Source organism: Tremella mesenterica, assembly GCF_000271645.1.
Source record: "Tremella mesenterica DSM 1558 unplaced genomic scaffold TREMEscaffold_6, whole genome shotgun sequence".
Classification (NCBI taxonomy): domain Eukaryota; kingdom Fungi; phylum Basidiomycota; class Tremellomycetes; order Tremellales; family Tremellaceae; genus Tremella; species Tremella mesenterica.
In genome coordinates this window covers 1058017-1083164 of record NW_006711230.1, presented here as the reverse complement: position 1 = coordinate 1083164, position 25148 = coordinate 1058017, and the positions used below count along the sequence as shown (strand labels likewise).

Here is a 25148-nt window from a genome sequence, read left to right as displayed (position 1 = left end):
TTCTATCGTACAACATGTGGATCACCATTTAACCTTAATCACCCTCCCATCACTGAGTCAACCTGACTCGACATTGTATACATCAATCACGTCATCTATCGTCATCTATCGTCATCTATCGTCATCTATCGTCATCTATCGTCATCTATCGTCATCTATCGTCATCTGTCGTCATCTGTCGTCATCCCAAGCTCCAGCCGACATGTACCAGGTTCCGTGTCCTCGGTTCCGCTCAGACCGGACAAACTGATAAGCGAGGGTACCTCGGGAGCAATATTAGCTGGATGGCCGGTCGGCATCTATTTCTGTCTATGAACCCGTCCCAATCAACAAACAACAGAATCATCAATGATCGATAATCAGCCATCAATTCCTTAATTACTAATTAGTGCCTTAATTAGCCATCAATTATGGGTACCTCAATTAGTGATCAATCACGGGTACCTTAATTAGCGATCAATCACGGGTACCTTAATTAGCGATCACGCCACTGACGTCATAAGAGAGTACGTACGTCTGTCAGCGGTAGTACGACTCCCTCGGTTACCAAATAACTGGTTTGCCAGATCAATCACAGGATCAATCACAGGATCAATCACAGGATCAATCACAGGATCAATCACAGGATCAATCACAGGATCAATCACCGGGTCAACCACCGGGCCAACCACGGAATCAACCAGTCAACCGGTCATCAGGATAGCCTTGTGAGTACACGTGGTTGAACATGGAAAACACGCTACTGATCAATACACACCCGCGACTGATGGAGAAGTGTACGCCACTGATGAAGAGTACACACTAGTGATGAGGAGTAGGCACTGATGGTCAGAGGTTCCATCTCTTTCAGCAGTGCGAACGACTCAACTGAGAGGAAAACCACTCTACTAAGCATATTTAGCCATCATTCGAACCTCTCGAACCTCTACCGAACCCGCAAGATTGAACCAGGTGTTTTTGAGTCGAAATCTGCATAATGTGGGCGCTTAAGAAACACCCTCTGAACCCCCTGAAACCTCAGAGCTCAGGCCTCAAGATCACTTCTTGCACTCCTTTATTCGTCTGACTTTTCAATGGGTTTTCAACCTTTGATGAAGAGATCTCTTTTGGGGGCTTCCGGGATGATTCAGAGCTTCTGAAAATTCGTTTAAAACACTGCTTTTGATGCAGGGTTTCCTCAGGGTTTCCCCCCTCGAAGTAGGAGAGGAGAGGAAGGAGTTTTAGGCTCAGTTTGGTGGATTTTGTCTATAAATAGTGGTTCTAGCTCTCTGTTTGTTTCTCTGTCTCTCTGATCAATTGTCATCTTTGATTTCAACTCTCTACTCTAACTTACTGTTGCCTTTAAGACTGTTTGAGACACGCCATTGCGGCTTCATCATCATCAGTCGTATATTCGTGACACTTGGCCAACTGCGTCGTAGTGGGGTGTCAATGTCTCACTAGGACAGGGTTCTCGTCGGGGAACTACGGCTAACTTCGCCGTAGTAATACGTCGAGTGGTAAATGATAAGGTGATCGTCGATGAACTGCGGCTAACTTCGCCGTAGTACGTCGAACTGCTCAGTGGTAGCTCTCCTTAACTCGATGGTTGTAGCTACTGAATATATCGCTTGCTACTGACAACAATCAAGGATCGCTGAAGAGGTTCAGTGATCTGTAAACTATCTATACTACTCCTCTCTTCTCATAGAACGTCCCTCAACCCCTGCACTGCCTCACGCTCAGTCCTCTTCGTTCAACTTTGCCGTACCTTCCCCTGTTCTGCTCTCCCTCGGTTCCCTTCTCCTAACTTCGCCGTAGTTCTCCGCTAGGTGGGGTTATCGTGACAAATACCCTCTTGGTTCTGGTAACTTCGCCGTAGTCGGTCTCAGTGGTTCGGGTGGTAGTTGGTGATGATGAAAGGAGGGTTGGTGATGGTGGTTGTCAGGGGTGTTACGACGTAGTTCGTGACAAGGGCCAAAGTTCCTAGAGACCTTGGTTGTTGTCTTAGTGATAGAAGTTAGTAGAGCACAAAGTTATTACACCCAGAAGTTATTGTCAACCATTCATATCTCAAAGAACTAGGCTGGTGAAGGTCGCAACCCACAATGTTATTGGCTGTCAGTCCTGAGAAGTAGACAAAGAAACAACCCTGTGACAGTAGGGAGCTATTTCACGCTGACTATTACGTTTGGAGGGGGAAAGTGGTAGTTGAGAGTGGTTGTATGCAATTGCTTGCTCAAGTTGTTTGTGAGGGAGAGTCTCTGGGGTCTGCATGCTTGATAGCTGAAGTACAAAACACAATTCAAACAACATGTTCATCTATCAAAGTAGGTTGGTCGTGTCCTAATCAATAACTAGGGGTGATCGACTTGTGGGTGAACCACCTTAGTGCGTACAGAGACTCAGGCCTGTGGCGTCTGGATCAGCGGATGATGGGCGAGTCTCGCGTTCCTAGTCCACCTCCCTCTGTCCTACTTGGTATGCCCTCCCTTTTCAACCAACCTGGAAACATACTGTCATGACCGGGTAGCGAGCCCGCGATCATAAACCGTCCTAAAAGGCTCAATATCAACTCTGCTAATGAGAGTTGATCTCGCTATAAGTACTGGTCGTGACACATTCCCCTCCTTCAGGGAAGCTGGCGTCTCGACAGCAGTACTTCTGAACCCCAAACCCCGGCAGGCCCCCCCAAGCCTGTGGGTTTGCAAGTCAGGTACCCTCGGCAGGTATTCACGCTCTCGGAACTCGAACTAGGAACGTCGAATCCTCCGATTCGACCATGGGATGGTTGGCGACCCCAGACCAACCTCTCAGGATGAAACCTGAGCTCAGGGTGAAACCTGAAAAGGGGTGCTGACACCTGCAGCCAGCACACCCCACACATAAGGTGAGAGCCGTGAATCGAACGTCTGACCCGTTAGAGTTGATATTCTGTCATGACCGGGTAGCGAGCCCGCGATCATAAACCGTCCTAAAAGGCTCAATATCAACTCTGCTAATGAGAGTTGATCTCGCTATAAGTACTGGTCGTGACACATACAAAGCAAATGAGAGAGAGGTGTGCAACAAGGTCAATACAAAAGTGCGCAGGTGGGGGAGAGGAAAGCAGCTGGGTTAGAAGTGTCATTGTCACGGGAGAGATTGAAGCAAGAGGACATCAATAGATTGCAGGAGACGGCTGCTTGTTTTAGGACTGCCAGAGGGAGTTGAAAGCAGGCAAGCTATCCCAAGGGTAAAGTGTTTGATTCAGAGCATGCAGAGGCATACAGGAATGAGCTAGTCATCGAGGCAAAGTGGACAAAGATGCAGCAGAAGCGTGCCGCGAAGGGGAAGGGGAGGGAGAGGGAGCGGGGGGGTGGGGGAATGGATGGTGAAGGAGAATGAGCCAAGTCCACCAAGAAGTTCAGTATAGGGGAATGATCTGCCATCCAGATGCCCACTTAGGTGTTGAGGCGGATGTCATTTGCTATATGTATATGCAAACACGATGGATCAAGTTACATGTATTCTATCGGTCGAAATCTCCGTGCGGTTAAATATCCCGTGGACCTGAGTACGTACAATACATGCATACATCAACTACAGATGAGATTGTCAGAGCCCTAAAGCGATCAACCACATATCATTCATTGCAAGCCATTCATGATAAATAGACGGATGGCAAGAGTCTGCGGTCTCCAGAGCATGTCTAAAACGTCTGTGAAGATCGTGTCGGTCGTTTTTGTTTACTGAGTCGCTGTTGTGACATTAGCGAGTGCAGGCTGTCAGCCACAAATGACTTACCCAGTCATCCTTGTCAGCGGCGAAGCGGTCAAACAAGGGTTCAATCTTTTCAGATTGCTTTCGTTTACTGATCTTATTCTGATCTGCCACACGGAAGAAGGTAGGAGCGACCTCGGATAACCATTTAGGTTCGATTGCAGTGACTTGGTGCATGTATTCCTCTGATCCCGATTAGCGGGACGTGTTTCTGAGCTCGAACAACTTACTCGCGGTGAGAACCAGCTCGTAGTACACGCACCATTCTGGCGGCCGTTGAAAGAGGGCGCTAGAGGGATGTATGCTAACGGGCGTGCCTTCTACTAGTGTTTTGTACCCTTCCGTGGGATCTGAGGAATTTAACATCAATCCGTGAATGATAGTAAGACCGCAGCATACCTTTTTTGGCGGCGTTGCGGAAAAACCCAGAGCATATTGCCATTCGTACCCGATTGTAATTGGATCCGCACGAAACTACCATCAGCATTGACGACCTCGGTGACCGACGGAACTTACCTAAGTCGTGCTTGTAACGATCCATGATCCCGATCAGTTCTGTCAGTGTCAGCACAGATAAAGACTCTTGACTGGGACTTACGTTTTCTCACGTCCTGTGCAGTCTTCATAGCTCTTGTGTGGATAAAGTTCTCGAAGCACCACGGGTTACTAAATTTAGAGCCCTTCCATCCATTGTAGACAGCCTGATGTGAGCTTACTTACAAAAGATAGGTTCAAGATACTCACCAAAAGGGTAAGAAGATCTCCCTCAGGCTGATGAAATTTGGCCTTCTTGGCGTCCGCCTGAGCTTGCTTGTCCTTAGGTCTATAATATACTTGACCTCCAGCTTGGAGCATGGCCACAATAGTCAGAGCTTCCTCTGAGCAACCATAATCGACAGATTTGATGAGCATCTTCGATAATGGTGGATCGAGAGGGAAATCGGCCATCTTCCGACCGATGCGAGTAAGGAGGCCCTCGTCGTCAAGCGCTCCCAAAGCGTACAGCTGCTCCAACGCTGTCAACATGGTAGGGGCTGGGGGAGGATCCATGAAGTCAAAACTGATCAAGTCATTGACTCCCATAGCTTTGAGCGTCAGGATAGTCGACGCCAAGTTGGTACGCTGAATTTCGGGGATAGGATTTGGCAGCATTTCGTTCCGATAGGCTACTTCGGTGTAAAGACGATAACACTTCCCGGGGCCAGTACGACCAGCACGCCCGGCTCTTTGACGAGCTTGAGCTTGGGAGATAGGCTGGAGTGAGCATGATGTACGGCACACGAGCAGACAAGACTCACAGTGACGATCAACGAGTCCATACCGAGTTTCGGGTCGTAAGCGTTCTGTTTGGCAAATCCCGGATCGATGACATAGTAGATGCCATCGATAGTGATGCTGGTCTCGGCTATATTTGTGGCAATGACGACTTTACGTGCGCCTGGTGGCGGAGGGTCAAATATTCGGGACTGCATTTCTGATGGAAGAGCGGCGTACACGGGAAGGATGATGAGTTCGGGAACTTGAGGCCCCAGGGCTTTGACGCGTTCGTAAAGAATCTCGCAAGAAGTATCGATCTCCTCTTGACCAGTCAAAAAGACAAGAATGTCGCCGGCAGGCTCCATGAGGTGAATCTGCAGGATAGTGATGAGCGCGGCTTCCAGATAATCAGGCTCCGGATCCTTTGTGTAGAGGACCTCCACAGGAAAAGTTCGTCCCGGAATCGTAAAGATTGGACACCCCCAGAAATAAGTGGCGAATTTGGCTGCGTCCAGTGTAGCGGAAGTGCATATAAGCTTCAGGTCTGGGCGTCGTTTGCAAGCCTCTGCTTTGTCAGCGTATGCAATCCTGCATGGGCGTACTTACTCTTCATCAGTCCGAAGAGGACATCAGTAGCTATCGTTCTTTCGTGCGCTTCGTCCAACATAATGACAGAATACTTGGAGCAGTCCGGGTCGACCAGGAGTTCACGCAGAAGCATACCGTCCGTCTGAGGTGATTAGTGAATAACGAAGGCGGCGTAGAAAGCGTACTCACCATATACTTTATCTTGGTTTCGGGACTTGTTAGATCCTCGAATCGTATGGTGTATCCAACTTCTGCACCTAATCGACAGCCAACCTCTTCCGCGACACGTTTGGCGACGGAGACCGCGGCAACTTTTCGAGGCTGTGTACATCCGAGCTTTCCTTTCTCCAGAAAGCCTTCCTCAGCTAAGTATTGCGCCATCTGAGTGGTTTTCCCCGACCCGGTGTCACCGACAACCACCAGAATTTGATTCTGCCATCAACTATAGTCAGGTTTGGCACTTGACACTTACATCACGAATGGCTTGGACCAGTTGTTCGCGCAGTTTGTATATTGGCAGACTACGCCGCTGCTCCTGAATGCTCATCGAAGTTATACGGCCGTACGATGTCACTTTGTTCGCCGCTTTCCAGGCTGGCATTTGCGCAGTCTTCTGCCCGACCAAATTACCCTTGATGTCAGAAGCGAACTGACGCTCGTTAGGATTGGCCATTGGGTCCAGCCACGGCTGAGACAGATCTCGGGATTCAGACTCGGCGGATTCGTTGGCTTCCAAGCGTTTAAGATCACGTCGTTCTTTCGCTAAGGATGTACCTGCTAGAGCAGCACGGTTGAGAGATCTGCACGCGTCAGTTCCGGTCTCTACAGCATACGTAGACTCACCCATCAGGAGCCTTGATGATTTTGACAGGAGACAGCTCGAGAGTAATCTTTGTTTGACCGGCGAGGAAAGCTGGCTCTATTTCATTGACCTCGATATCGATGTCCTCCTCAATCTCCACATTGTTAGATGCCGCATGTAAGTCATCGTCTAAGTCTGGATACTACGACGTCAGATTAGCCCCATCGGGATAGAGACTCACATCTGAGGCATCGATAACGCCGCTGGCTATCAATTGCTTGATTTCGAATCTCTCCGGGCTCGATAATCTCTTGGCGCCCTTTCCCCTCCGTTCGTCAACTGATACTAGCGGTGTTGTATTACTTCCAGACGCTGAACGAGCCGCTGCCCGTCTCTCTTCTGCTCTCGCTTCTTCATCTGTGCGCACGTATAGGTGAGGTCTGTAGTCAGTCGGCATATTCTTGGGTAGAGCAGAACGTAACTTACGAAAGGTCCGCTCCGGTGTTCTGGTCTACATCTTTCATACTCAAACTGTATTTATTGCCAGTGACACTCATGACTTTTACTTTCACACGTTGATTTCGATGCAGCAGCTCCGTGGCGGATTGCACCCTGGCACCAATGATGTTTGAAACGTGAACGAGGCCTGTTCGTCAAATTTGTCTTTTGAATATTGACTTACCTTCTACCCGACCCTGAACTCCATCAAGGAGCACGAAAGCTCCAAAATCACGCACCCCATTCACATTACCGCTATAAATCTTGTAGAGCACAGGCTTCTCGTCCTGGCTAGGACGATGTGAGCCTCGATGACCCGGGTAGGCGGCGGACATGCTTCCGTACCTATCGGCAGTCTTTGAGTCTCCATTGCTGTAATCCGCCCTCCCAGTCTGATCCATCGTGCCTCTTGACCTTTTCGAGGGCGGTTCTCCGTCAATGAAATCCTCGGCGGATGGTCTATTCCGCCTCGCCGACACGGATGCGAGTTCGATCATTGCGTCGTCGACAGATAGAGACTTGGGTAATGAGTCGCCATCACCTTCTCTCTCCGCCCTATTTTGAATATACTTGTCGGCCGCGGTCCATTCCTGATCCGGAAGGGCGAGACCAGGAAACTTTCGAGCGACGATGTCCTTCACGTCGCCGCTGCCATTGCCGTTCTTATCACGAGAAGCTTTGATCTTTGTTGCCTTGCGTTTGTATTTCGGATGCATGGTGACGATGAGACGATCGAGGTTCTTGATGAACCATTCCGGAAAGTCGGCTCCTATCTCTGCAAGCTTTTGCTGGAAAGCGACGGCATCTTTGCTTTGCTCATGCAACTGGCAGAAGGTAAGCTGCAGCAGGGAGGTTTCTTCAACGAGACAGACTCACAGCTATGACGAATTCCGCCAGACTCTTGTCCTGCAGCTTTGTATGATTGAAGAGCTCCTGGGACACTCTGGTGACGAGCGACAGGAGCTCTAGCTTGTACAGCTCCTTGTCGGTGGACATGGTGGCAAAACGTCAACCTTTACACATCCTCCAGTAGGTGAAGTCACTAGTGAGTGAGTGATAAGCGAGTCGTGAGAGAGAAAAGCCACGTCATGCCTGTTTTCCCCAGCCAAAAGTAAAGTCACTCTCATCCATGTTGCATCCTACTAAGTCTCGCTCGTTCTATTCAAGTCTTACTACTACTCTAGTACTCTACTACTATCAACTCTCTTTCAATTATGCATCATCCCTCCATCTCTCAGAACGTCTCGAATCTCTGCTTCTCCGCTGCGTCTAGGGCCACGTTATCTACCGTCCACCTCCACAAGTCGTTCTGTTTCTCCTTGTCGTACGACTCGACGCTGGAAGGCTTTTCCTTATGCAGCAGTACGTATTTACCCGTCATATCGGTGTAGACCTCATTCGAGGCGATCGATGCCAGCACTTTGCCAGCTTCGGTCGGGGTCGATACCGTCACGCCTGCCCATTTGAAGATGAACAACAGGCGTGGTATAATGTACTTGCCCACGAATCTGAGGGCAGCCGGCTGGTCTGGAACTCCATCAGCGAGAGATCAGGTGAGTGCCCCGTGATGGACTTACGGCGAACGAGCTGTGACCCCCCTGTAGGCATATAGCCAGGTTCAAAAGCAATGACCGACCAGCCACGAGCATCCGACGATGCTGTCTCGCGCAACTTGTCTACCAGAGCGTAGGAGAATAGGAGATTGGCGAGCTTGGTGGTGGAGTATCTGATTCCCGCGTTAAGCAACGGTTTATCGGTCCCTTTCGCGACACTTTCCGCGCTGACCCAATGAGGTGGTGTGAAGTTCATCGGTGCCTTGGGATCATGGAGAGCGGTGGTCACGAAAACGAAACGGCATGCTGAAGAGAAGAGCTTTTTGTCTTTGAGAAGGAAAAAGAGCAGAGCTTGATTGACGAAGTTGACGGCGAAGTCTAACTGGATGCCATTGTCGGCAAATTTGGGCGCCCCGGCGGTGATCATGCCTGCGTTGCAGATGAAGGCCGAGATGGGGCCAAAGTCCCAGGATGCGACAAAGCTTCTAACGGACTCGCGGGATGCGAGATCGAGCGCAACGAAACGAACATTCGCCGGCAAAGGTTCTGGCGGAGGAGTCTTACACCATCAGCACAAACGAAAGATGACGATGGTGGTCCGAACGGAGGAAAAGCTCACCCTGCTGGCCACAACGATCAGGCTCCCAGACTGAGAGTTTGCGAGTTCGATGGCAGTCCTGAGCCCCAGCCCACTGCTACCTCCAGTGATGAGTATGGTCTTGGAGAACGACATTGAGAGAGTGCGATGGAAGTGGATTTCGGTGGGGAAGACATCACCCCTTGCCCCTCCCGTAGTCACATATATAGCATCTCCGCCTCTCGGTCGCCGAGGCTACAGTCTCGCATTGCCGAGGCTTCGATGAGCAGCGTCCTATCACGAGCAGACCTACGATGTGTGAAGGTATGTGAAGACAACTCTATAGAGGTAGAGAAGCAGAGATGAGGGACCCCCGATCGCCGAGGCTTGACCTCGGGCATCCGTTGCCAGTGAGCTGAGGGGGGGGGGGGGGGGGGGGGGGGGATGGAGGGGTAGAGAGAGAGCATTATGCGGTTCTATGCTGTTGATATACCCTTCGTATCCGTATGGAGGCAGTTGATGACGATGGAATGTTATGACAGCTCGCGGTGCACGAGGTCTGTAAGTTACATATGGGGACAAGGGGGGGAAGGGGGAAGGAAGGGAAGGGACGAACCCTGAAGAGGTGTGGGGCTCCACGACAAGATTTGATAAGGGAATTCGAAGACAAAAGGCCGCAAAGCCCACGTCATGCCACATGCGACACCAGGGGGTTCCTTGCTCCTACTACTAGGAGTATTACTTGTATGTACACCATTTCGTATTACTCATTCTATATCCTCGTTCATCTTCATATCCCCTCCCTTTCCTTCTTCTACTTGTAGCCATGAAGAGGCTAGACAGAGCCATGTTGGTATCCATCAGAGCCTCAGGATCAGGTCCAGCTCGTCGTTCTGCTTCCTATCGACCCCTCGTTTCGCTACATTCCTCTGCCCGAGTTTTCTTACCTCGAAGTGGTCCGCCCAAATCGTCAGGGCCCTCCAATACCGTCGATAGAAAGTCCCCCCTTACCTTAGCTCCTGACACCCTAGCGGCTCATCGTCCATATCCTCCTCTGCCAAAGCCTGGTGGTTCTCCTGGTCCAGGTCCGCCGCCTTTGCCGTCCAGCTATGAGGCTTTCGCTTTCAATCTCACTTCCCCCACACCGTCGGATCGTCCACTAGATGATTATCTGAGACCCCTTCAAGCTCATCTGTTAACCTCGTTTTTACCAGCAAGTCAGCCATTCACGGCAATTACGAACTGGCCCGAGCAGTCCACTACCAGTCGTCGTCTGTCCGCCTTGTCCGAGGACTCTTCCATTGTCATCAGATCCCTGAACTCTCCCTCGTCGCCCGAGAGGCACTCAGGTGATCAAGCTCTTGCCTTACTTTGTCCTTTCGAGGGAGGGGAAGACTATGTGATGGAATCGCTGCAACAAGTTGCTGATCACATTGGGGCGGACTGCCTCCGTTTGGACCTTGCGCTTGCCATCGGCCTGGACGGCCCATCTGCGCCTCTGCACTCTATGGGTAAGTCGCTCCTGCTCGTTGTTGATGACACTTTCTGACCTAATCGCAGGCCATACTGCACCGTCTCTGCCCCAAAAATCTAATCCGCTCCTGCAGGAAAGAGCCGTTGGGCTTGTAGCGGAAGATGACCCTGGGGAAGAAGTCACCTTTGAAGACGACGACACTGAAGGCTTCACTGGTTCTGGTGGCGTACTCAGAGTTCCGTTGATGATTGCAGGGCCGTCCATGCCCAGTTTCGGTCCCGCTTCATCGTCACCCGCCGCTGGTCCAAACGAGGAGTGGATCGCCTTCTTCGATAAAATTATCAATCAGACTGCCAATGAAACGGCTTCGCCTTCACAACCTCGTCCCCGAATAATCGTGCTCGAGTCTACAGCTGCCATGGCGTCCACATTTGATGTATGGTGGCCCTCATTATTGGAAGCCGTGAGAAAACGTAGAAAAGGTACGGTGACGACCCCTTCTGGTCGTCAGGGCCGTCAGACTTCGAAACAGAGCTCGAAACTGGTCGCTCCGACCTCTATCGTGCTCTCCTGTACTCCATCGCTTCTTGCCAGTCACATCGGTGACCTGGTAGGGGATGGGGCACTGGCGGACGAAGCTCCGACCGCTGGGAGATCCGAGCTGGTGCAGGCGGCCCTCGAGGCCGCGGCTGAGCGGTTTGGGGTCGGTGTTACAATTCAATCTTCCCGCAACCTACATGATACCTCGACTGAAGGTATGTGGCATGGCAGTCTGGAGAAGGACGTCGTCGGTCGAAATGATCGCAATCGTAGGAGGTTGACAGCCATCATGAAGTCCACCAAAAAGTGAGTGAGGGTTGTGAACAAACTATACGGCTGGTACTGACGGTCAGCGATGGTGACATCCGAGAGTGCCTGCCGCCTTTGGGTATTCGCCCGTCTGGTTCGACCAGTCCGTCCTCTATGAACCACCCTTTGTTAGGCGCATTACTCCCTCATCTAGCTCAAGGGCGTCAGGGCACAGATACAAATCCGGCGTCCTCCTCGATCGTCTCCCGCGCGCTGCCTCTGGTGCCCCCGAAGCGATCTCTCTCTCGCGAGTATCTCCGTCGACAACTGAATAGGCGATGTGTCAGCTTGGCTATTTTGTGCCGTGCTGTGCATCAGGCCGGAGGGAAGTTGGTGGACCCTTTGACAGGGCTTGCGGATGGTCTTGCAGCCCGTCTGCGACTTTCTTCTTCCAACACTTGGTGGGGGAACGCGGCATTGCCGTATTCGACAGCTCAACGACTCGCGAGCTCTGCCATAGGGAGGGCCTTATCCGTCGTCCCGGACTTGGCACGAGCTGGTTCGACTGTTGTCGAGCTCCGGTGGCAAGACATCCGCGAGGCCTGGCAGTCTGACGAACAAGACGGAGATCGCACAGCTCGCCTTCTCCAAGAACATTTAGCGTCCCACAAGTCCCAACCCAGCGCGGACCAGAAAGCCAAACTTTCCGCCTCCGATTCCAATGCTGGGGCTCAGCGAGATCGCCCTTCAGACTCCATTGTCGATAGCGTTAAACGCAACAAGAACCTGAGCTCTTACGAACGAAGACTTGTAAGCTGTATCGTTGACACTCAAAAACTTTCGTCCACATCGTTCGATGATGTACATCTTCCTGACAAGACCATCGACGCTATCCGTACGGTGGTATCGTTGCCTCTTTTATTCCCCGAAGCCTTCCGAACTGGTCTTCTCCGTCAACACTCGACTGGAGGTGCACTTTTGTTTGGACCGCCCGGTACCGGAAAAACCTTACTGGCCCGAGCTGTCGCCAGCGAAAGCGGCGCCCAGATGCTCGCTGTCCAGGTACGTGCCATGCAGTTCTACTGTGATCTCGCTGATAAGACAGCCCAGTGACGTCAACAACATGTATGTAGGAGAATCAGAGAAGCTGTGAGTAATCTTCATCGAACATTCGACATCCAAATGTCTGACTTGCAGGGTGAAGGCAGTGTTTTCCCTTGCCAGAAGGCTGTCCCCTTGTGTCATCTTCCTCGATGAAGTGGACGCCTTGTTTGGGGCAAGAGCTTCCAAGGACGCATCGGGTGGAGCCAAGGCTCATAATCAAGTCCTCACCGAGTTCATGCAAGAGATGGATGGTCTCAGCTCAGCCATAGCCAATACCGAACATCGGATCATTGTCATTGGTGCGACCAACAGGCCATTCGACTTAGACGATGCCATACTTCGTCGATTGCCCAGACGGCTTCTGGTAGACCTTCCAGGACGGGCGGATCGCAGAGGTCAGTGATTCGCGCACACCCCACAGTCAGAAGAGGCTGACTCTGACAGCTATCCTGGACATTTTGCTACGAGAGGAGACGTTGGACTCATCTGTCGACCTCGATGCTCTAGCTGCAGATACGGAGGGCTACTCCGGTTCAGATCTCAAGTGTAAGCCTGGCAACACCGAGGGCGTCACTGACGGATACAGACCTGTGTGTCAGTGCAGCACTGGCTGCCGTCAAAGACTCGGTGCGAGTGCCGTGGCTGCACAAACCAACGAAACCAGTTCTCGACGAATCTAGCGATGTGTCATCCAGTTTCGACTTGGCGGCAGGATTGAACGATGATCTCCTCATCGACGAGATCCTCCCAGTTGCTCCTCTGGCTCTCACTCCGGACTTGCCAAAGTCTTTAGGCCCGTATCTGGAACATGCACTGCCTGACGACACGGACATCATCGCTGAAAGGGATAGGGATGACTCTATCGCCGCATGTGGCGAGGTTCCACCCGTACCAATACCTTTACCCCAATGGGATTTCTACCAGTCCCTTCACCCTCATCGACCACACATGATGGTACCTGTGATGCCCGCGGTGGCCGTGACCGAAGAGATGGAATCCCAAATTCCTAGCCCGACGGATGAGATGATAGATCGTGGACTGCCAGAGGACGAACTTGAGCAGTCTCAGGAGCAAGTGCCCCTGGAGGATGATCAGCCGGCCAATCTGCCATCGGGCCGAGTGTTGACTCGTTCACATTTCTCTGTTGCCATGAAAGAGATACGGCCGTCCTCCACCGAAGAGGGGACACTGCCGGAGCTGAGAAAGGTGAGCCATCTGATATTTTGACAGTCGTCCAATGCTGACAGCTGTACAGTGGGCCGAACAGTTTGGCGAAGGAGGAACGCGCAAAGGGAGGAAGAGTGGATTTGGTACGGGCTTTGGGTTTGGGGGAGATCGACGCTTTGCCGAGTCAGGCTATGGCAAAGTAGCGCAGGAAGAGTAGTGTTTGATCATCTAGCATGCATATCTGTCCCAGAAAAACCCTTTCGTCAACTACTTTGCGGATTGATAGATGGCGATAGGGCGATGAGCTTGTCCTGCACGCGATCCAGACGTCGACGACGCTTCTCTATCAAGCTTCTCAGCCCGTCTGCTGCAGTCAATGGTTTAGCGATCACTTGTGATTGCACAGTGAGGAGGAACTCGTTCTGAACATGAGTGCTAAGCTTGCCGTGCATGAGCGAGACATACCTGGAGGTCCTCCCGGATCACCTTTGTGGATCTCTCCCAATCCCGCCAGAATACCTTCTGCGCTCGGTTCCACTGACGTTGACCGAGAGCAATGGAGGATAGTACGGATAGTAGTCCAAGCCCAAATGCAAGACCCGGGGAAATCACCTGGATGGGTGGAACGGCCATGATCCATGTGCTCATAATGCTCGATGACGCGATGGCATAACTTGCAAGGACCGATCTGCTGGCGGCTTTATGAAGACGAGGGAGACACGCTGCTAGTAGCTCATCTCGTCTCTGCCGAAGTGCGTGATGAAGTGAAGCTGGAGAAAGTGGCGGTATCGATAGAGAAAGAGCCGAAAGGTGGTTGAGCAAGACCGGTGACGTGAGTGGGTGCGAGGGACAGGTATAAGATTGTGGTGATGACAATTTGCGGACGGTCTCGTCTGCGGTCCTGGAAAGCTGAGCTTGTACTTCCGCCAGTTGACCTGCTTCAAAGGTGATCTGCCAAGCTTCAGCCCATCGGTCTAGATTCGTCACTCACATTCTGTTGCAGTGACGTGCCGAATCGTGTCCGGATGGTTGAGGCAAGGTCTGATCCGAGGTCGTCGGCCGCTCCCAGTAGTGCAAGCTGCAAGAAGGTGTATCTCGCACCTAGATCTCGTTTCAAGTCCTGTCGAACATCCATCAAGATGTCCTCCACTCCTCCCTGTATCAATCCCCCATCAATACCTCTGCCCACCACACTCTTACTCTGTACTCGAGTCGCAGCTTCAATCGCGGAGCGTCTTAGATCGTCAATAACAGCTTCTATTTCGCCTATAATATTGCGCTCTTCTTGGAGTATGTCATTGGCGTGATTCAGAGCTAAACGCCCTACTTGTACTGCACGCCAATCCGCAGGAGGTCTCGATGTGCGCAAACGGGAAAGAAGATAGATTTGCAGGTTGCCGATATTTGATGCAAGGAAACTCGTCTGGAACGTCTGAAATGCAAGTGATCTGGCATCGGGCAGACTGTCGGAGGCATTTAAAGCATATGACAACGCATCCAAAGCTTCGATGGCCCGGGTGCTATCGACGAAGGAGAATGGGATGTCGGGGCTGGGGATGACATCATTTGCAAGCATCGCCGCCTTGATTTGCTTGCTTAGCGTTTTTTCGAGGCGGTTTTCTGAGGTTCCTGGCGGTAATGGGCCATTCACTACCAATTGTACACCTCCTCTTCTGAAGAGATATGGAATGAGCGGACTGATGGAAGGTGCTTCAAGTAGGCGGATGGGGTCCAAGATGAGAAGAATGAAGTCTGTACGTAGTAGATCGCTGAGGGTAGAGGAGCTTGACTGGTCTGAAACGTCAACTTGATTTATCATAGATCAGCTACGCAGAACACTCACGTGCAACCTCTAGAATCTCACATTCCCCTGTTTGCAGCCACGATGATGGCTTTGCCAGGCTTGAGGCGCTGGTCGACAGCTCTGGAGAATGACTAGACCCAATCAGGGAAGTCTTCAGAGTTGACAGAGAGGTAGCTTACCGGATGTGAAAAGCATAGTCTTCTTCGCCTTTTCGTCTGTCTAACAGTTGCCTGGTGCTTGTTGTATCACTCATGGGATCCTGGACCAGCGCGGTTACCAGGTCTCTGGGCGCTGCAATACGGTCACCATAGACTACGAGTCAGTTACACACTTCTCCCCAAGAAAATGTGATATGACGTACCACCGATACGTGTATGAAATGGTGTGCCCAGTTCTGCGATAGCATTCCCGACCCGGGCGACCCATTCCTCAGAGGCTCCGATTTCGTCCTGTAGAAGGTTTTGTATATTCTCGAGCCATGCAGCATCGTCGGAAGGGGATCGAACGGACTGAAGAGCTGGTGGGTAGGATACGTCACCCTCATGAAATACATTGTTAGAGGCGAGTGCTGCCCATGTTCGACTCGAGCTGGGCGAGCGACGAATCGGTGGACCGGGGCGAGGATGGACAAGGAAAGGGTGGATGTGTCGAGGGCGGACGAGTACCTTGAAAGAGCGTGAACGAAAGCCCGTCTGATTCAACGGCCAGAATAGAATCACCCGCCGGTTTCGAAAAGCGACATCGGACCTGAGCATGGAAAGAGGTCGAGGGACATGTACTGTAGTGAGAGATGGAGATGGATCAGTAGTACAAACTGTATGGGGAATTGTTAGTTCGCTGTAGGGGAATGACTGATAAGGGAGAGAGGGGGTAAAATACCACGTCATGTTATGGAGCCCCACGCGGACCCGCGACTGATTTCTGTCCTTCAACCTAACAAATTGGCCTGGTGTTTATCGTACTGTACTGTACACTGACACTGACATACTACTGTAAGTATTGTATCTACAGACGGTCGTCTATCTCAGATCTCAGAGTAGAGTGCCGCGACTGTACTCGTGTACTTGGTAGGAATAGCCCTCACCATTTCCTGATCATCGATACTGCCCACGCTGAGTGAGATCCTATTGCCATACGTGCACCTTCTTCTCCCGCTGGTTCCTTGTATCAATTCCCCCGAGTGTCATCATGGGAAACGCTCCCACTACCGAAGAGGTGAGTGTCGTTATTCATTGTATCGTTCCCTGTATTCCGAGGTCATGAACTGACGGAGAAATGCATTCGCTCGCCGCTCACTCTCAGCTACAGGCTCGCATTTCGTCCCTAGAGAAAGAATGGCAGATTTCCGAAGACCTATTGGCCGAGTCACAGCGGTATGTCAGACATCAACACGTGTGCAGCTTGCTGAACGTCTCAGTGACAACGAAAGCAAGCAGCGTTCCATCGAAGAGCTTAGATCATACATAAAGGTGAACATGACTCCGATGACTGCCGTGTCTTGGCTGATGGAGCGTAGGAAATGGAGAAATTACTTGAGACCAATCTGGGGCCCGACTGGCACGTGGGTCTTTCATGATGTCTAGATTTGTTTCAGCTGACCTGAAGGCTTCTCATAAGATCCAACCACCACCACGACCCAGCTCCGTCCGCCTGACAGCGTCTACTCCATTGCCGCCTCCAACCCCCAACCAGCTACGACATTCGACATCCGTGACATTTACAAGTAAACGTGCGAGTAAATCTCACTTTCGCCGCGTCTCTGCGTTTGACCTATCCCCGCTTCATGGGATCTCAGAAGGCGGTGATGAGATAGACTCCACCCCCACCGGCGCGTTGAAGAAACTTGTTTACGGATCCCCACTGCCACATTCGAGTGCGGATACGCCACCTGGTCAAGGCCACAAACTCGTCATAACATCTCAAACACCTCATCAAGACCAAGAAGCAACCCCAAAGACTTCCAGGATTGCCATGGGTTCAACTCAGGGTCCAGGGACAGAGCCAATATCTGAGCCCCTGATGATTGATCTTCTGGCATCATTGAACTCTCTGCCGAGTCGGATCATTGATGACCTCTCAGTTCGTGGAGTGACCGCCGAAAAGTGGAAATCACCTCGAAGCGATACTGGATCTGTCAAGTTGGAAAAGTTGATAACTACTGCGGAGAGAAGAGCAAGTAATCGGGAAGCCCAACTCAGAGTTATGCTATCGAATGTGAGTGCTGTCAAGTTGCGTCCATCATTGACAAAACAGGCCATGACAGCAGCAAAACAAATAGGAGTCATTTTGGATGCATGATTTTCGCCTTGATCAAAAACTTTATGTCTCCTCCATTTTTTCTCGTCACATTGGGTGATCAGGACACGTCTCCAACGCACCACTCTCATCATATCATGTTGCCCCTCGCCTTTTGACGGGAGACGGAGTCGCTAGCGGACGTGGTCGAGCGCTGTATCGGTCGCGGATTAGCAGGGATGCCTAGAGGTGGCAACGTAGCCGAATCGGGCATAGGAGCAGGGTCATCAACCTGCAGATGAGACACGCGAGATGCACGTCTCGATGTCGCTCGGGAGCTCGGCATTGACGGAAGCGCCAGTGGTCGAGGGTTGAAGTCGGCCGGACTAGGCACACTCAGGGGTCGTCGGAATGCCAAACGAACCGATGCCTCTCGTAGGTCGGAGTAAGTCGGCGACGTCGTCATGATACTATCAAAGTCTCCCTCCCGCAGGGAACCACTAAACGATTGGAGGTCCGAGAGGCGATTTGGTCTGTTGCCCCGCGATGCTTTGGTGGGGATGGAGATCGATAACCCTTGAGGATTGCGACGGCCGTACAGTACTGACGTGTGTCAGTTGGCAAATGACACAGCGATTCAGAACTCACCGGGCACTGAACTTCGGCGATGTGAGCTGAGCATCGATTCGCCTAAAGTTCTGCGCCTGCCATCGCTGACCATACTGCCACGGAAACCACCTGGACCATCAATTGCTGTCTCCTGGAAAAGAGAAAGATGACGACTAACCCTCTATAAAACTGGTCACATCGTAAGCTCCGGCTCCGGATACGCTCCTCGGTCGCTGGTACCTTACCTCTTGGCGGGCAGCAGGAATGACGGGCAATGGCAGGTCGAACATGTCCTCCAAGTCGGAAGGCCCCATCACTGACTGTCTCGTCGGTGGTTCCGGAAAGTTCATATCTGTAATCGACGGCATGGATGTGGTGCTCTCTCGTGTCACGCCAGAAGGTGTGGAGTACACTGACAGAGTGTTGGCCCTGGTGGATGGATACCGTACGCCGTCTGCATCCGGACCAAGCACCAGTAGTCTCGCTCCTGGACTGGGCACCGTCCGCTTGATGCCAACGACTGAGTAGACACGTCTACTTCCTTGTCGGACAGGATGCGATATGGTTTCTTCTTTGCGAATGACGAGGACAGGTGGCTGAGATATTTCTACGACTAATTTCAGAGTCAAACATGGACGCAAAGGAGTCTACTCACCTGGGCTTGGAGAAGACTGATCAGTCGTCACAGACTCAGCTCTTAGACCCCGATGCTCCTCCCCGTCTGTCCGCTGACGAGTAAGACTCAGACCAGGGATCCACGATCTGCTCAGTCCCTTTCTCGAACTCCCCTCCCGACGCAGGGCTGACCACACACTCGATCCTCGATCCAATTTTGGCATTGAGGATGGACGTCGCTCGTACCCAAGAAGACGAGGGATCTCGGAAGGGCTCGGGGTGGACACTGTGGGTGGGGAAATACGTAGTGTGGAAACTCGAGGAGTCGATATAGCTATATATCGTCAGCTTGAGAGGACGAGGCAATGTGGTAGAGCTTACCGATGAATGACGGTCGGTGGTTAGGCTTTGTGACGATCGTCCAGCGATCTGAGTAACGGGTCGATCTGTCCACTGTGAAGTCGAAAATGAAAGATGACATGATGAAGATGTACTGGCATGGTAAGCTCCTGCAACAAATGTCTCACTGTTGGGAATGCTCACAAATTGCACACCCTGCAATAATCGACCGACTGGTTGCTCTGAAAAGCCCAGACTGGCGAGAGCTCCAACCACTACCACGAATCCGAGGACAGTTCCGGAAAGCCAACCTAGCCGACGCCTGAACGTGTCCCAACGTTTACCGACGGGTGTCAACCATAAGTTCAGTGACTCCTCCCCCAGAAACCATACGACGAGGACGAGTTGCAAAGATAAACTGGTTCTGTCACCACTGGTCAGGTCGATACACTGAACAAACATACCTGGCATCGTAGATGCTACGAGCCGAGCTCGAGATCGACGATTGAAAGAGCACTTTCAAGCGCCACGTCAACTGTCACGTTCAGCCACTCACTTGATATGAAGGACGTCAGAGACTTACTTCGAGCACGAAGATGACAAATATCATCAAGAATGCTATATATGGAATGTAGCGTCTCACAGACGGATACTGATCACTATCTAGGGCACGCCCTTCCAGGTTCGGCTCCAGTTTCACGTCAACTGGCTTCTCCCCATTCTGGGGAACTTGTAATGTCCTCTCCAGATCCTGTGAATACGGGGATCGCTCCACAGGGACATTGAAGGTCTTGGGGAGGGACTGGTAGATGAAGCTGTCAGTCAGTTGGGTCATTGACACATCGAGATGCTCACATGAGCCGCAAAACCACCGAGAAAGACAATAAAAAATGTTTCACGACCAACAACCCGTGCACAAGGTCGGAAGGGTCGTTCAACAGTAACGACGTCGTGGGAGTCTTATCCCCGTACAACATGGACACCAGGTCCAGAAGGGCCGCCAGGGCCGCCATGAGTGCCGCCGCATGCACACCAGTTGCAGGACTATCATGAGCTTCTGAAGCATGACACCGAAGGGAAGATCTCACCGCCTACTGCCGCCCGTCACAGCGTAAAAAGAGAGACCTGTGAGACTGAGAAAACCAAGGGCGAGAAAAGGAGCGTCGGCAAGCACCACCTGAAACCGTCAACGCTCTCGGAGTGTACGAACAAACGATGTATAACTTACCACCAGTGTGGCCGAGGTCATGGTCCCGCTATCCATGTTGAAGTACGCTCAATCACATGGAGTAACCTCCTTCTGCAGAGCTTGAGAGACAAGACATGCCATCAGAAGTGGTATGGAGAGAAGAAGCCAAAGTTATGGAGTTCTGTCAACAGTGTCCAATCGTTGATAAGTGAACCACCGTCGTTAGAGACGGAGGTTTTCAGACATTCACCTCGTCACATCAGTCCCAAAGGATCTCCAAGCAACCGTCCGATGTTCCTTCACAACGACCAGGGATATGTGTCCACAAGCATACCTGAATCAGTCGTCAACTGTCAGCCGAGCATGAGTACCTCCCCAACAGTGCGTTTCCATATTTGTATGTTGTGAATCGTTAGGAGTAGTAGTCTGCGGACGCCCATCTGCAAAGCAGTTGCCTTCTACTCGCGAGTCCGCATGAAATAGATAGGGAGGCACGTGTGACATGAAGTTCGTACAATCATAAGCAAGATGCTACTTATAGACAGAATGAGTGCAATGCTGGATATCGGTCGGGAGGCGGGTTTCGTGAGTCTCGCTTCTTTACACATCCACGTATAGGAGTATAGGTTCGCCAACTTCATCAATCTCTGGTATCACGCACTGGCTGGTCAGTTATTTGTTGGTTTTTTTGGGGGGGGAGCTATCCTTACCTTGAGATCAAAAGCTTTGGCGAGAACAATCTTGAATATCTTTTGTACATTGATGGAATGTGACGTGGAGCAAAAAATCTGCATATCATCAGCGTCCGTCAAAAAACAGGTTTTCACCCAGCACTTACTAGAGGAGCGTGCATAGCTTTTGAGAACCTCTTCGCCTGCTTAGTGATCTCTTCCTGTTCATCACGGGAGAATGTGGCGAAAGTGTCGTACTTGGTGCCGATGAGTACCGGTATTGCCGTCTGCGGTCATCAGAGTGACTCATCTGAACCATAGTCGAGCTCTCACCTTGTTGAAGCCTCGTGCCTGTCTGTACCACTCTTTCACGCTGTTCAGTGTAGCTTTACGTGTGAGGTCAAACATGAAAAGAATGGCGACGGCATCATTGCAGACCAGTGGCAGCATTGAGACAAACTCTCTTTGACCTCCAAGATCCCATATCTGCGTTGATGAGTGACTGGACATGTGATTCCGGTGGTTTTACGTACGGAGAATGTTATCTCTGTATTCCGTATACTGATCGTCTTTTCCATGAAGTTGACGCCAAGAGTTTGTATGTAGTCCTCGCTGATAGCATGAGCGGACGAGACGATCAGGTAGAAGATTGACTCACTCGAAGCTGCCCTCTACGTATTTGACCATCAGGGACGTCTTGCCTATCTGAGAGTCGCCCACCATACCTACTTTGAGCACGATGCTGTTAGGTGAGCTGATGGGTGTCGTCGATCGATGTGCGTGACTCACGCGTTGCGATCACCGCCTTCACCTCCGGAAACTCTTCCACTGCCAGAACCCGATGAGATGTAGCCTTGGTCGGTCATGACGGGGCGGGGCGGGGCGAGACAAAAGGGGCGACTGAAGGTGGGAGGGTTGTTGATCGAGGTTGAATGTGAGGTTGAGGGGTGGATGGACGATGCAGCTGGGCTGAGAGAAAGAGGAGAGGGGAGGGGAGGGAGTGAGAGGGAATTAGAGAGTGGTAGCAAGCGTAGAGAGAGTCAAGTCAACGATACAAGTAAGAGTAATAGTACTCTATTGAAGATACATGACAGAGTAAGTTAACTAATTAACGCAAACATGGGAGGGACGCACAGATCACCACACCTCACCCAGTCATAAATGGGGGGCTCTTTTACGTCCAACTAACACCCAACACCCCTCCCTTCAACATTCCTTGCAGTCTTCTCAATCACCTACTACTCAAAAGATCATAAAGGCTCGTCTAGTCGGCCTCTCACCTCCATTCAATGGCTCACAACTTGGTTCACTGACCATCCTTCCTCCCCCCAGGTCATGGGTAACGGTCAGTCTCACTCATCCGATGGCCCTCAACAGCCCCAGCGTCCACCCGACTACTATCACCTCCTCGACGTCGATCAGGATGCCACTTTTGACGAAATCAAAAGAGCTTACAAGAGACTCGCTCTCGTCAACCATCCAGATCGGAATTTACATCGTATAGAAGAGGCCACAAGGTTGTTTGCCGACCTTCAACAGGCATACGAAGTCTTGAGCGATCCCAACGAGAGAGCTTTCTACGATTCTCATCGCAATGCACCTATACCCACCACCGATGATGACCTCTACGACCATGTTAGAGCGGGTGATGCTGCAGCTGCAGATCCAAAATCAAAGCTCAACAGGCGACAACCTGGGGATCCGGGTCTGCGGCTCGAACAGCTACTGAGGTTCTTCGATCCCAAGCTAGCCAGGAAGCTGGACGACACTGAGGAGGTGAGCAGCTGCGCTTTCTCTCCCACCTGGAACTCGCGGCTGATTCGCACAGGGCTTCTTCTCCATATATCGGACACTGTTCGCTCTCATCGCCTCTGATGAGCGATTGCATACCCCAAAAGACCGATCGCCATTGGTATACCCTAGCTTTGGTGATTCCAAGACATCCTACGCACCACCACCAGGCTTGACCCGAGCCCAGAGAGATGAACAACTCTGGGCGCGAGACTTCTACACTGTCTGGCTAGAGTTTACGACTGAGAAGCGATTTGAATGGCTCTCGAAATGGGATGCTGACCGCGGTGAAGACCGAGCAACCCGTCGGCTCATGGAGAAGGGAAATAAAAAGATTCGAGAGGATCATCGCAAAGAATATACAGATACCGTCAGGGTGAGTGCACACACTCTTTGACTGATATCCTTCTCTGATGGGTAGCAACTCGCGCAGTTCATCCAGCACCGAGATCCCCGATATAAGGTCCATCAAGCGCACCTGAAGCAACAGCGTTCAGACAGAAAGGTCGCCAGATCGAGCAAGCCGGACAAGAATCCGAGTGGCCCTCCCAGGCATGTGGCAGGGATGCCCTCCGCTAGGCAGAACTCTCCCGACATCGAGTATCTAGAGCAGGAGTGGCAGAGATTAGTGGTCAGCGATTCCAGTGATGAGGAAGAGGAAGAGCAGGACTTGGACGGCGAGGCAGGTGTTAGGGTTGTCGATGATGTTGGCGGGGAGGCCATAGAATGCGTAGCATGCGGTAAGGTGTTCCAGAGCGAGGCAAGTTGGCTCAATCACGAGCGAAGCAAGAGGCACAAGCAAACTGTGTGGAGGTGGGCCTTATCTGCCTCAACGGCCCAATCCTGATTGCTGACCGGCAGGCTGAAGAGGGACATGCAACTGGAAAATTCAAATCTGGATCTGGAATCACAGGACCCGTTGGAGGCTCGGCCTGCGAGTGCTTCTGGTACCGAAATCGACGAGGCTGTCCTGGCTCTGAACGATGATCTGACGGGTGTAGGAATGGAGGAGACCAAGAGCGCTGTACCGTAAGTTCACCTACCCCTATTCCGCGGGCTGACTGACGCTCAAGGTCGAACACATCGTCCTCTTCATCTTCGTCCATCAGCGCCAACGACCTTGCGCAGACCGATACACCCGAGCTTGTCAACACTCCAGTGGTCAATGGTGCTGCACTGGCGGCGAATGGCATCCATACGAGCGAGGCACCGATTCAATCTTCTTCCCAGCCCTCGAAGCGAGAGAAAAGAAGAGCAAAGGAAGCGCAGAAGAAGGTTGAAGAGGAGCAGAGGAAAACAGCTACGAAGGAGGCTCGTAAGACTGCCAAAAAGGCTGGAGTCCAGCTTGACACGACCGGTCAGCAAGAGGAAAAAGGGCGTAAGAAAGAGACGTCGGCGCCGAACAAGTCAAAGAAAGCAAATGTCACAAAGGGCGCAAAAGGCAAGGCGACACCTCCCTCAGATTTGTTTGATGAAGTGAAGCTCGATCGTGTTCACGCCGACATCTTGGAGAAACGAGCAAAGCTGCTCGATCGATGGGGCCCTGACTGGTTCAGTAAGTCAATCCTCGGTCCCGATCCATTCGCCGTGCCTTTTACCTTGATCCCATTGATGTACGTGGCTGATTCAGACTCAGATCTTCTTGCTGTCTTGAAACCGTTGTTGTACTCTCAGGATCCTGTGGACTCAAAGGTTACGGGAGCGAAGCCTTTGAAAGTACTTTGCCTCGGTCTGGGCGCACCTTCCATAGACCGAACTGCTCAGATACAGCTCTCACTTTTGTTGGCATTGGTGGCCGGTCTTGATGTGCGTGGAGTTTTGAAGTACACACTCACCCTGTGGTAGCTGATCATCAGTCGCAACACAATACCATCGAGGCTTTCGATCCCGTGTGGGATGAGTGGGACCGCAGGCTGCTCGACAGGTTTGGCATCAATGCTTTGAATGAGAATCTGGTGAGTTTATCTGCTCGACTGGATACTGTGGTTGACAACGAGTGTGGTGCCTATCGACTTGATCCCGGCAGCCCATACTTGCTCTTCCTCCCTCATTGTCCCAGACCCCTGTATGAGTCCCTACTGTCGACCAACTTTGATCCGTCCTTTTCTAGGGGGCGGGTTTTATTTGGCAATGATCTCGCAGACTATGTCCCAGGTTTGATGCGGCTCGAAGAGATTGGAGAACCTGTCGAAACGGAGTTTGTCAAACCCAAGAAAAAGCGTCGACCAAAAGATGGTGGTCCTGCAAAGCCCAGAGATGGTGTATTGCAACGACTGGGTACGTCTTCATTTCAGATTCAGCCTTGAAGCTGACTGTCAGTGCCTCAGATGTCCGCGTATCCCATC

General features: G+C 51.6%; 8 protein-coding genes across 8 annotated transcripts; 3 read left to right on the top strand and 5 right to left on the bottom strand.

The window, feature by feature from the left end:
- Positions 1-3538: 3538 nt before the first annotated feature.
- TREMEDRAFT_71807 (uncharacterized protein) lies at positions 3539-7885 on the bottom strand (the record flags this gene model as incomplete). Its single annotated transcript, XM_007005190.1, has 16 exons — positions 3539-3718; positions 3766-3926; positions 3972-4091; positions 4141-4215; positions 4258-4296; positions 4340-4442; positions 4486-4995; positions 5040-5563; positions 5605-5728; positions 5776-6018; positions 6059-6386; positions 6430-6590; positions 6630-6828; positions 6875-7034; positions 7071-7710; positions 7763-7885. 16 exons carry the CDS (start codon positions 7880-7882, stop codon positions 3671-3673), a joined length of 3555 nt encoding a protein of 1184 aa, XP_007005252.1. The 3' UTR covers positions 3539-3670.
- A 235-nt stretch (positions 7886-8120) lies between these two features.
- On the bottom strand, positions 8121-9172 carry TREMEDRAFT_62905 (uncharacterized protein; the record flags this gene model as incomplete). The annotated part of the gene is made up of 3 exons (XM_007005084.1): positions 8121-8413; positions 8464-8998; positions 9059-9172. The coding sequence occupies 3 exons, from the start codon at positions 9170-9172 to the stop codon at positions 8121-8123; spliced, it is 942 nt and encodes a 313-aa protein (XP_007005146.1).
- A 609-nt stretch (positions 9173-9781) lies between these two features.
- Positions 9782-13800, top strand: TREMEDRAFT_71806 (uncharacterized protein). The gene is made up of 9 exons (XM_007005189.1): positions 9782-10233; positions 10366-10527; positions 10577-11336; positions 11384-12341; positions 12385-12428; positions 12477-12778; positions 12828-12929; positions 12970-13589; positions 13639-13800. The coding sequence occupies exons 1-9, from the start codon at positions 9843-9845 to the stop codon at positions 13765-13767; spliced, it is 3468 nt and encodes a 1155-aa protein (XP_007005251.1). The 5' UTR covers positions 9782-9842; the 3' UTR covers positions 13768-13800.
- Positions 13773-16148, bottom strand: TREMEDRAFT_44343 (uncharacterized protein). The gene is made up of 6 exons (XM_007004947.1): positions 15716-16148; positions 15534-15666; positions 15394-15485; positions 14542-15344; positions 14016-14501; positions 13773-13972 (listed from the first exon to the last, which is right to left on the bottom strand). Exons 1-6 carry the CDS (start codon positions 16107-16109, stop codon positions 13814-13816), a joined length of 2067 nt encoding a protein of 688 aa, XP_007005009.1. The 5' UTR covers positions 16110-16148; the 3' UTR covers positions 13773-13813.
- Positions 16149-16542: 394 nt separating this feature from the next.
- TREMEDRAFT_62902 (uncharacterized protein) lies at positions 16543-17652 on the top strand (the record flags this gene model as incomplete). Its single annotated transcript, XM_007005083.1, has 5 exons — positions 16543-16569; positions 16657-16727; positions 16772-16919; positions 16960-17568; positions 17608-17652. The coding sequence occupies 5 exons, from the start codon at positions 16543-16545 to the stop codon at positions 17650-17652; spliced, it is 900 nt and encodes a 299-aa protein (XP_007005145.1).
- TREMEDRAFT_57116 (uncharacterized protein) lies at positions 17632-18264 on the bottom strand. The gene is made up of 2 exons (XM_007004963.1): positions 18238-18264; positions 17632-18192 (listed from the first exon to the last, which is right to left on the bottom strand). The coding sequence occupies exon 2, from the start codon at positions 18053-18055 to the stop codon at positions 17741-17743; it is 315 nt and encodes a 104-aa protein (XP_007005025.1). The 5' UTR covers positions 18056-18192; positions 18238-18264; the 3' UTR covers positions 17632-17740.
- Positions 18265-20847: 2583 nt separating this feature from the next.
- Positions 20848-22100, bottom strand: TREMEDRAFT_44341 (uncharacterized protein). Its single transcript, XM_007004946.1, has 7 exons — positions 21802-22100; positions 21671-21754; positions 21546-21624; positions 21346-21498; positions 21180-21299; positions 21052-21129; positions 20848-21001 (listed from the first exon to the last, which is right to left on the bottom strand). The coding sequence occupies exons 1-7, from the start codon at positions 21876-21878 to the stop codon at positions 20942-20944; spliced, it is 651 nt and encodes a 216-aa protein (XP_007005008.1). The 5' UTR covers positions 21879-22100; the 3' UTR covers positions 20848-20941.
- Positions 22101-22347: 247 nt separating this feature from the next.
- TREMEDRAFT_31392 (uncharacterized protein) lies at positions 22348-25109 on the top strand (the record flags this gene model as incomplete). Its single annotated transcript, XM_007004872.1, has 8 exons — positions 22348-22788; positions 22841-23179; positions 23225-23616; positions 23665-23832; positions 23877-24390; positions 24511-24609; positions 24660-24758; positions 24801-25109. The coding sequence occupies 8 exons, from the start codon at positions 22348-22350 to the stop codon at positions 25107-25109; spliced, it is 2361 nt and encodes a 786-aa protein (XP_007004934.1).
- Positions 25110-25148: the final 39 nt, after the last annotated feature.

Bases quoted from the DNA above. Each gene is read 5' to 3' on its own strand.
- TREMEDRAFT_71806 (XM_007005189.1), top strand. From the start codon at position 9,843: ATGAAGAGGCTAGACAGAGCCATGTTGGTATCCATCAGAGCCTCAGGA. The intron at 10,528-10,576 runs GTAAGTCGCTCC...ACCTAATCGCAG, and splicing joins TGCGCCTCTGCACTCTATGG to GCCATACTGCACCGTCTCTG. The intron at 12,779-12,827 runs GTCAGTGATTCG...TGACTCTGACAG, and splicing joins AGGACGGGCGGATCGCAGAG to CTATCCTGGACATTTTGCTA.
- TREMEDRAFT_44343 (XM_007004947.1), bottom strand. From the start codon at position 16,109: ATGCTCAGGTCCGATGTCGCTTTTCGAAACCGGCGGGTGATTCTATTC. The intron at 15,667-15,715 runs GTACGTCATATC...ACTGACTCGTAG, and splicing joins ATTTCATACACGTATCGGTG to TCTATGGTGACCGTATTGCA. The intron at 13,973-14,015 runs GTATGTCTCGCT...ACTCATGTTCAG, and splicing joins TGATCCGGGAGGACCTCCAG to AACGAGTTCCTCCTCACTGT.
- TREMEDRAFT_57116 (XM_007004963.1), bottom strand. From the start codon at position 18,055: ATGACGACGTCGCCGACTTACTCCGACCTACGAGAGGCATCGGTTCGT.
- TREMEDRAFT_44341 (XM_007004946.1), bottom strand. From the start codon at position 21,878: ATGACCGACCAAGGCTACATCTCATCGGGTTCTGGCAGTGGAAGAGTT. The intron at 21,625-21,670 runs GTGAGTCAATCT...TCATGCTATCAG, and splicing joins TACGTAGAGGGCAGCTTCGA to CGAGGACTACATACAAACTC. The intron at 21,130-21,179 runs GTAAGTGCTGGG...GATGATATGCAG, and splicing joins AAGCTATGCACGCTCCTCTA to ATTTTTTGCTCCACGTCACA.